At 53.1% G+C, this 10,729-nt stretch overlaps 1 protein-coding gene across 1 annotated transcript; it reads right to left on the reverse strand.

The window, feature by feature from the left end:
* Positions 1–8,163: 8,163 nt before the first annotated feature.
* V2A60_002754 (uncharacterized protein) lies at positions 8,164–10,311 on the reverse strand (the record flags this gene model as incomplete). The annotated part of the gene is made up of 2 exons (XM_083254100.1): positions 8,164–10,127; positions 10,272–10,311. The coding sequence occupies 2 exons, from the start codon at positions 10,309–10,311 to the stop codon at positions 8,164–8,166; spliced, it is 2,004 nt and encodes a 667-aa protein (XP_083110226.1).
* Positions 10,312–10,729: the final 418 nt, after the last annotated feature.

A 10,729-nucleotide genomic window follows, 5' to 3' on the forward strand; every position in this document is an offset into this window, starting at 1 on the left:
TTGTTTGTAAAATGGAGTTTGGTAGTTTTTTTCTCGATACATATTACTATCTTGTTTGGTTAGAATTGGGCAAAAGATACATGCCAAGGCACGGTGTTAACAGCGTGAAAATGATCCGCATAGGCGTTTATTGGGCAGAAGCTGGGTTCAAGATTTGGGGATTTTGAAGACTATTAGCACATTTTGTTTTTGGTTGTACATAGATAAGTCTCGTGTGCCAAGCATTGCCTACTTGCTGCCACGTAACATATAAATTTAAAGCACATGATGCATGCACAAAAGCAAAAAGCCACCATATGTGCAGACATGGCGCCGATGATCGCGGGAGCTGCTCCCACATTTAACGTTTACCACAAATCAAAGTCTTGAAGATGCTGATCAACGCTGCGCCTGCCAAGTTGGGGTCAGACGAGGTTACTCAAACAACTGTCTCCTGAACTAGGAACTGGGGTAGCATGACGCGGAGCGGAGTAGCGTTACAGTGTCAAGAGAGGACGCGGAGACGTTGGAGGCAGAATATTGCGACGGTTACTTGTAAATACGAAATAGGTTATCTTATTTCCGACGAAGGGGACTGAAGTTTCGCAAGTAAGAGCTGACGGACGTAAGCAGCCCTGGTCATGGTGCTATTGCGAGGCTCACCAGTTTAAACCCTTGTCGTGACAGCATGCCTCAATCCCGGCTTGACTAGGCACATTGGCCCCTCAGCAGCACTCTTTCCCATCGATACATGGCGTGAGATGGTAGGCAAATTCTGGTGCCGGGATGGGATGCTTAATAAGGAGGCAAAACCGTCCTCACGTCAGAGCCAGAACCAAAACCAAACGCACGGGACTTGCTTGCCCCTTGACCTAAAAAAAAGTCTGCGGCTTTGGTGAGCATTGCTACGTTTTGTATGCAAAAGAGATAGAAAGCCACCGTTTTGAAAGTTTTGAAATTCGCGGCCTGTATTACGGCCACAAAGGGCCAGCACCGCATCGTCAGTCTTCCCTTTGTTATTCCCCTTCCAGCTCTGCGAGCCACTGTCTGTTTTGGATCCGCTGCTTCGATGCTGATGGCGCCTTGTTCACTCCTGGTCAAACCTTGTTTACGCGGCCGGCCCCCCCCCCTTGCAATCGGACCCCCCCATGCTCGCTGGGCTGTGTGGCTTGTCTGACGCTAAGATGCGGCCTAATAGCCAGCCCATGGGAAGAAATACGGATAGATTTGCGGTCGCCAAGCCGCTGGGACCACAAAACAAGGCCTCTAATGCGGTGGACTGGATCGGAAACCCGGTCGGGGACCGCAAACCATTGGTGGCTTCGATTATCTCGGCGTAAGCATAACTCTGGGCCTAAACAAAGCACCACACCACACACACCCTTGCAACTCAACCACCACTAGTTGGGCGGCGGGCCAGCCAACCCGTCACTGGACCGATCAAGCCCCTACTTACTTACAGCGAGATGGACCGTAAGCTGAGAGGAGAGAGCGAGATGTTTATGGAGTAGTTGGTGGAGCGAAACCATGCGGCTGAGAGAGGAACGTGTTCTCCCCCCCCAGCAGGCCGCCTCTCGGCATCTCACTTTTAAATCCTGGCAAGCACGACGATAACAAATGAGTCGTCTTAATAGGCTGGACACCTTTTATGAAGGATTTTGTCGCTGCTCGCTGACAGTTTAGCAGCGTGAGGCTGCAACAAGGTTATGTGGGCTGTGTTGCATCACGGAGTCCGGCAGGCGAACCCTAATTCTGACGGGCAGGACCGCGTCGTCACATCTTTTTTTTTCCCACTGGCAAGGAAGAGGGTTCTCTTCTCTCTTTCCAGCGCAGCTGCATAAATATTGTCTGCTCGTTACTGATACCCCAGCTCCTGCACGACACGCCGGCGGCGCGGTGCGCCAGTCCGCAAATGCGTTCAGGGAGCCCTGTCGCTTGTCCGAGCAGGCATAGACCCTGACAAAACTACCAGTAGTTTGGGAGTCTGGACCAAACGCCGGCCCCCCGCCTCCCCCCCTTTGGCGGGAACGATTGGGCAGGGCAACCAAGGCCGGCGGGCTTGATTACATTCACCAACCTCCAGGTGCCCCCGGGAGGATACCGGATGCAGTTTATCCCGGGAAGACGTTTGGAGGGGGGAGGGGGGCGGACTCAAAGTACTGGTAATAAACGCGAAGCCTGCGCCGTGGTGGAAATCAGCGCCAAGACAGCTTAGATCAAGAAGGGTCTGGCAGAGGTTCTTCTTCATGAATCAGCGGCGCAATCCTGGACGGGCTGCCATGCCGTCATGGACGTCTCAGCGAAAGATGTAGTTTGCTTACTGGTACCTAACCGCCAAGTTCTCACCATGTAAGTGGCAACAGGGGAATCTGGTCGCATTCTCCGGTTGCCAACCGCCAAAACCCTCTTTTGACTGCTGTGGTCTCGTCCAAGTACCGCTTTTGCTGTTGCTATCAACCATTACCGCTCGCGACGCACAGTCCCCGGGCCGCCTGGGGCTTTGAACGGGTCCTAGCGTGGCGGCGCTCAAGGGAGCTGGTTACTCCAATCTCTCTTTACTTAGTTGGCTGAGCCCTTCTTCAACTGAAAGCGAAACTCGAATCGCGGGCCAACCAAATGTCTGCCCGCAAAATTCACAAGTCCCTGAAAATCAACTGGAATTGTCATCTTTGGCCCCGTAGTTCCCAGCTGTTGCTGCCATTACTCAAGAGTGTTACAACGTCCCGTGGATCTGGCTGTCCCGGCCCCCTCCGACCTCCTCATACTTTTAGTAGTCTACTGGTACTTTCCTCTCGTTCCTTGGCAAAGGTGCGCCCAGACTTTCTGTGAGCGCACTGCTCCATCATGAGCTGGTTCCCAGCTCGAGCCTTTGCACCGGGCACCTGGCTAGCCGCAGCAACGACTTGCTCAGGAATGCAAACCTGCAGCGTTGCATATGCCCAGCCGCTACCGCGAAGGCACGAGGACCAGTGCGCACAGTCCAGTAAGTAGCTTCGCCCCATATCCTTAAACTGAAGCTTGTTGTGATGCTTGAATGATTACTGACGAGTGTGGCAGCGCTGTAGGTGGAGAAGGGCCAAGACCCGACGATGGTGATAGTGAGAAACCGCCTTTCTATTAGTGGATGATACCACAAAAAAGTGTCTCTGGGGGTGACAGCTACGACGTCGCCAGCCAACTCCGATCATCATGCCACATCGAGCCCCTCGGCTCGGGCCCCCTCCCCCAAAATCGAAAAAAGAAAAAAAGAAAGAAAAAAGCACCGCGCGGCCTATGTGGGTGGGAAACATCCGCATCGGCACCGTCAACGACTCGCCAAAGCGACAGTGGAACATTGTTACCCCGTACTTATCCATTACTCGAGGAAAGCTACGCCGTCTTGCTATCTCGTTTTGGGATTAGTCTTTGACGGCAGTCACTTTTAAGCTTGTTTCCCTGAAGGGCGACCTTGACTACATGTGTACTGGTAGAGAGCCGGCCGCCCCAGTCCCGTATGCCCTCTTGGCAAGGGCAAGTTACATAATTGCCAGCGAGGTTGTGTGCCGGGCGAGTCGAGCGCCAAACAGGGTGATGATGAAAGATTGATTGGCTCCGACTGATCCGTGGCAGGCCCCTGGCCGCTGCCGCCGTTACGTTTCGTTTAGACAATCTATATTGCCCCCCGTAAGCGGCGATGCAAGCCACGGGTCAAAGCCTCTTCTCGCGGACCGCTCGACCATTCGATCAAGGGAATTTTTATTCAAGTCATGTTCAATATTTCCTCCGCAAAGGGGTTGGCGCAATTGCGTTACCACGCATTGCTTAGATTGAAGTGGCGTTCGCGCGTGGTAGCATGCGGGCCGACTCCACGACAGGCTAGATAAGTATCTTCGCGGCCAGCTCTTCTGGAGGGGTGTGCGCTGCCGGACAGCTTGCAGTGTCGGCAACCGAAGCGATTCATCATGGGTATATTTTTGGACGCGAGATGTGTAGATAGAGCACCGCCAAGCAAAAGAGGCTTGGCCAGGTGGTATTGCAATGGCGCAACGGCAGCGAGGCTTCCAGCTCGTTGACACTTGTGCCCGCGGACGGAATGCATCATCTATCTCATTTGAAATTTTGCTTCCGCCCGGGGGGAAGACGACTTGCTCCGCGAATGATTCGCTCCCCCCTTCCGCCTTTCCCGCCCCCAAAAGGCATTAAGCATATTTGAGCCATCTTTACAGCTGCATGAATCTCTTGGCTAGCTCTCGGCGATGGTTGTTGTCACTGGCAGAAGTCCACTTGGTCATACGCCAGAGTCAGAACGCAGGCAGAGCCAAGAGTCAAGGTGGCTTCGGCACATGAGAGACAAGAGTCGTCCACTTGGCCCAGATCCTGTCTCTTCTTGCGCAACAGCTCATCAGTTCACACGCAATTTCACACCCACTTTGACCAAGACTTTTTGGGTATCCACCAAGAACCCTCATGGGGTCAACTCTTGACGCCCCTTTCAACTTGGCGTGCCAAGTTGCCTCAGACGGGAGCTGATCCGCAGCTAACTAATCTATAGGCCGAGCAAATATATGGCGAAAGCCGTTATGGCTGCTTACGAAACCGAAATTTGGTTACGGAGGTCCTCGGTCCGGCGTTCGCTTTACGGGGCATTGTATAAACAGGTTGTCATCATATTGAATAACCTCTACATTTTGTGGTGTGGCTTTTCCGCCCATCCCCTCATCTGGGCCCAGTGTCCTGCATAAAATAGCCCATTGCCTCCTATTACCGACGCCAAATTAGGCTGCTACTTTACTAAAGACAGTCCATAACTACTCGTTATCGCAAGGTCTTCCTGCGTTACATTGCCGCGTGGCACCCACACCCACACACAGACACGGTGGTGGATTTGACGGGGTATGGCCTATGGGGGAAAAAAGGAAAAAAAAGAGAAAAATAAATCTCCTTTTGCTCAGTCTACTTATCGGCAAAATACTATGCACCGCCAAGGCCCCATGTTTCAATTTGGGGCGGAGAATGAGCGTGGAGGCGGGGAGAACGAGAATGGAAGGAGGGGGGGGGGTGTTAGTCCTTGGCGATGCTACCCAGGGCTAGCAAAGGAAGCTGAGATGATTGTGCTCGTACTGTTCAGCGGGAGTGTCGTTACATTCGCCTTGGCGGGGCGAATGGCACATCTCTGTGAATACCAAGGATTTGGATCTGCCGGAGGACATATGCGACACTGCCTGCTTCTCGCCACCCCCCTTTCCCTGTCTTCCTCTTCGGCGGTTTTCGCAGCTCATTACGAGCCATGGCTGTTTGGCGGATCTCAGCGATGCTGTTTCGCATAAAGTCAATAAAATCAATGGTGGGCAACGAATAGGATCCGGGAACGACTTCTTTTCTGTGGTAACCGAAGCGGCCCGTGTCAAGGAGCGGCTTACCCGTCACGAGGGACCTCGTGCGGCATTCGCAACGGATGACGATGGGGAAAAAAAGAAAATTAATACCGCTTCCTCAATCGCCCCATGTTTCATGAGCACAGGTTTGGGTGTAGCAGTATCACACCCAAGGGGAAGAGTTCGTGTCCAGTCTCGACTTCTCGATCGGCAGGGAGAGAATACGCCGCCGACACATGGCCAAACCGTTTGACCCGCCGGGGTTTTTTCCTCTTCCTCAAGAACCGAGTCGAACCATGCGAAGAAGCCTAGGTCCGAGACACATCTTTTTTTATGAGCGAAATTCCCGCGCTCGGCCCTCCCACTTGCTGGCGTGTTGGCAAGGTGCTAGGCGAAAAGAAGGGGTTTTGCCGCATTCTTAATTTAGCGTTGGCAGGAAAGATTGATAACGAGTAACACGGGTCCTTGTCTCAATCAGATAAGTACGGATTAAATGCTGCCCCTAACAAAAGTTGCAGGCCACGCGTCGTCCGGTGGATCGGGGCCGGCTGCCAGGCTCGGGCAACCTCGTACGGGGGTGGAGAATGTGTTGGCTTTTCCATTTATTAGAGTTTCATTATTAAAGTCATCAAAGCCGATAGTTGTTGTCGTGGAGCGTACGGGATGCCCTAGAAGGCAGGCGCGTGAAAAAAAGTAGAAATAGTATCCATACCTCGCCAAAATGCTGATATGCTGAGAGTACGACTCACTCGGCCAGCCACATTATCGACGTCTGGCCACTTTCGGAGAAAACGGCAAAAAAGATGACACAATGTAAAGCTTCGGGATGGCCGGATAAGAGAGGCGTCGGCCGCACCCTGACCAAACATGCTTTTGAGCCAAACGCATTGCCTTGCAAATACACAGAAAAATGCCACAAAGATTGCCTGCTCCAGCGATGATTGGGCAAAGTTCGTTTTGGAATACAATAATGACGCCACATTTTCACAAGTAAGAGCATAGATATGAGTTGAAGGATTCTCTTTCGGGTGAGAGGGAGGGACAGACAGATGTTTGTGACAGTGCTGCGGTGAAATGATGTTGGAAGCATGTCGTCTGCCAGGCTATGGCTGAGTTTCTTTGCGCCAAAGTGAGACTTTGGTTTCAATTTCTTAACGATAAGTCTGATGGAGTTGAGTGTGTCAAAAACATAGAATGAAGGAATGTAAAAGTGAAACCCCATTGTTACATTGAGAATAGTTGTTGACAGAAGATTCTCACACCAGCAGCAGGCCCCAGGCCACCGAGAATCCTTACCAGCAAGCTATGTACTCATTCTCCCAAAACTTTAAGTGTACTGAAAAGACATTGTGAGTATGACTATATGCAGAAACAAAGAAAGCTGATAATTGTGAAAAGTAAATATGGTCAAGGCAGCGATGATCAGGCCGCACGCGGTAGACGATTTCCAGAGATGTGCCTAGCCAATAGAGGTATATCCAGCAAGATTCGGCCACGACCCTTCGATGCTGAGGGATGAACTAGATATTTAAAACTAGTTTGAGCCGCGACACAACCACGAGCCTCGAGTGCCATCGAGCACGCCAGGCGCAGAGGCACCGCCGCTCGCGACCTCGCCGCGGTCTTTCACCAACAAAATTGATCGACTGAGCCACGATATTGCGCAGGGCTTCCTGCGGATCGAGGTGCGGCTCGAGACCATTGAGAAGCGCATCAAAGGTATCATGTCTGACAGTATACAGCGCTCTCTCGATGCTGCTCAACGAGTGTACTCTCAGTCCGGGGCCGTGGGCAAAGGGGTTGACACAAATTTCTGTGGTAGGCACGGCACACGCAGATGCTCCAATCGAATAACTTTGTTTATTGTCAAAGAAAAATTATTATTACCATCATATCATGGGAGTTTTATCCTCCTCACATCGCATTGTAAAAGCCATGCTTCTACCAGAACCAATACTGGGGGGCCGCTCACGGCCAGTCCAAGTCTCCCTTACCCAACCACCATATGAGAAAAACAAGAGGAAAAAAAAGACAAAACCGTCCAGTGAAAATCCAACTCCCAAGTATAATCATCGACTATAGAATAAAACATGCATGGCAAAGAAAAAAACGGAAATGGGGTATAGTGCCTATTTTTTCAAGAGACAAGAGAAGCATGAGCGAGTCAAGGGTATCGCGCTGCAGTGTTTTTTTCTTCTTCTTTTTCCATGCCAGAATCCTTCTCTGGCGTACGCAGATTCTTCCATTTGAAGTACGCTCAGAGACGAAAATCGATGGCAAGTAAAAGTTGCCATGCGCGAGAGGCGGAGAGAGAATTGAACGACCAAGACACAGCATGGTGAAGAGTTTGGGGCCATGCTCGCTTCGAGGAGAAAGAATCGCTGATTTCGACCGATATTTCAAAGGAGACAACAGGTATTAAAACCCGGTATCGGGAGAAAAAAATAAAAAAAGAGACCATACGCGCGCATATCGGCCCCAGATGTGCTGGCTGCGTGATGCCAGTTTAGCTTTGCGCTGTCCAAAATAGGAAACGGGCAGGAAACGGGCGTGGCTCTGATTGGCTGCGGGCCGCCCGCCTGACTGCACCTCGCGATGCGCCAAAAATTCTTCATCGACTCGACGCCCATCCTCTCAAGTCACCTGGCCCTGCGGCCAGCGAGCGCTATTGGCTTAGTCGTTCTCTCGCGCGCGCGGGGGGAACAAAAACCCAATGCTTGCCCACCATGGGCGGCGCCAAAAGCGAGAATCCCTTTTTTACAAGCCGCAGCTTCCCTGCGGTCTTTTTTGCGACCCCGGGGAGGAAGAGAAAAAGTCGCATAACGTTTGCTTAGGCACGAGACGAGCCGTCACTGTATCCGGCGCCATTGTACATGGGCGGCGCGGGGTGTCCATGCTGCGATGACAGTCCAGAATAGCTCTCCGCATAACTTGCCGGGGCCTGGTCCCATCTGGGGGGAGTCGCGGCGGACGGGTTGTGGCTGATCGGAGTGTGCAGTCCGCTGTGGCCATAGCTGCCTGTTGACACGCTCCTGTTGTCGTACGTGCTGACGGCGGGGAGGGCGCTGGTGTTGATGCGCATCGGCGGCGGCTGGTGAGGGCTGGGGTTGCGCATGCTCGGGCTCATCGTGCGTGCGACGCTGGGGTAGGAAGCCGTGGTGTACGGTGTCCAGCTCGCCTGTGAGCCGGATAGCGACCGTGGGGAAGGAATGGGGTCATGGTGGCTTGCGGTGATCGAGTACTGGCTGTGAGGATCGCCGTGGTGCGACGACATGCTCGACTGCGGCGGCATGTGCTGGGCGGGAGGCGTCGGTAGCGGTGCGTACGGACCCGGGTTCATCGGCGCATTCATGCCCGCGGACGGCATCTGGCTGCTGGGGCTTGCGCTGTATTTGCCGATAATCTTCTTGAGAGCGCCTTCGAGGACCTTCCACGGGAAGACTTTGACGTCCTTTTCAATGTTTCGCGGCTTCGGGTTAGGAAAGCCCATGATGAGCTTGAAGAACTCCTCGCTGTCTGGCTTCGCTTTCGAGACGGTCAGAGGATGGAACCCTTCGAGATTTCGACGGATACGGTTCTTCTCCTCCACGCTAAAGCGGTTGGGTGCCGCCACGAGCTGTTCCAGGAGCTGAATGGTATCGACAGACGTGACAAAGCACTCATTCTTTTCCGCCCAGTAGATGCACGACACGCAGATGCTGTTTTGTGGGCGTTCATTTACGGGTACTGCTCGAAAGTCTGTCGTCAACGTGGATCCAGATTGTGTTTTTCGAAAAACCACGATTCGGCGACGGTTCTCCCACTCCTCGTGCGTCCAGTTGTCGACCATGGAGTCCAGTTTGCCGTGGATCTTCAAGACAGCCTTGGTCGCGTAGAGGGAGATGGCGGCATACTGACTGCCGGCGCTGCCTCCACTCGTGATAGTGCTCGTACGGATAAGCGCGGGTGGGTTTGCGGAGGATGCGGACATTGAGATGGGTGTCAGGCTGCTTCGTCCCACGCTGTCGAGGCCGCCCATGGAGCTCCGCGTGCTTCCAAGAGGGGTGTTGAATCCATTCCACCCAAGAGAGCGGCGTCCGCCGTAACTGGAGTCAGCAAAGCTGTTGCTTCTATACGTAGTTATCATCTCGTTGTTGCTTTGTGTAGGAAATGCTGCGGCGTAGGATCCGGGCTGCGAGGAATAATCGTAGCTATTTGTAGCGGCCTCGTTGCTGATCTGAGCCTCGCCAGACTTTGGTGAGTGGCCCGGCTGATCGACATGCGTGCCAGGTGCGCCCGCCTCGGTCTTGGGCATCTTGTCCGGTCTCGTGACACCATCGCCGGACGCTTCAAGGTATTGGAAGTGGCCGGCACCAGTCCTCGAGATCTCGTCGCCGGTTGGGCCGTCGATAACTAGTGACAAAGGCACGCTGCTGGAGCTACAGCCCGTGACTAATGACTGCGGCGCATCGGCACTGCACGAGTAAATGTAGCCTGAGCTATCTTGGGGGTCCCTCGCCACATCCTGCATGGGGCACTTTTCGTTACCGAATTGAAGGAAGAAGTATGGCATCGGTGAGGACATCGAGAATAAATCGTACTGAGCCGAGATCTTGAGATAGACCTTGGTCCCAAAGACTCCCGATGATGGCTGGCAAGAGACGACAGTCGGCCCCGCCGGCATGTAAGGAGCGACTGCATTGTTAGAACCAAAGGCCTGTTGGTTCAGCTGAGCGAACTTGTCCGCCTGTTGAGAAGAGAAGGGCTGCTGGTAGGGCTCCAATGCAGCGTCTTGGTACCTTGGTTGATCGTAACCTAGGAGCAGCTTATTAGTATCTTTCCTGCTTGGTATTGCCTCACACCTGAGCAAGCCATATATCGGGAAATGGCACCTCTCGCACAGCTCTGATGGGCAGTGCGATAAACTGGCTCAGCGAGGAGAGACCTAGAGCGACATACCAGGTATCGAGGGTAGTGACGGTTTGCTGTAGGCGGCCATCTTGTATCAGGCGGCCACGAGGGCAGTTCACTGATTATGTTGAAAAAAAGGACTTTTGGCGACAGAGCAGTTGAGGAGAGCGACTCTAGATCTCTGTCCTTTCAGATACTGGTAATCTGTCTCGGAGCCTTCTTGGACTGGCCGGCGAGGCATAGTCAGCAATCATGACCGACTGCAAAGAGCACGGGGTGTCGCATCAAGTAGCAGAGGTTTCCTCTGCGGCGGCATGTTTCGCGATGAACTCACATCAAGATATCTCCAGAGTGAATCCTTGCCCACTGGGAGAAAAGAGAACCGTGGCAAGTGTCGTTGGGGGGGGGGAGGAAGATGAAGAATGCAAACCACTGTCTTGGGAGAGAGAAGGGCTACACGAACGGTTTAAACCAGGTCTCGACGAGGTCTCGACGGGAGGGAATCA

Source organism: Cordyceps javanica, chromosome 2 (assembly GCF_051103115.1).
Source record: "Cordyceps javanica chromosome 2, complete sequence".
In the NCBI taxonomy this organism is placed as follows: Eukaryota; Fungi; Ascomycota; class Sordariomycetes; order Hypocreales; family Cordycipitaceae; genus Cordyceps; species Cordyceps javanica.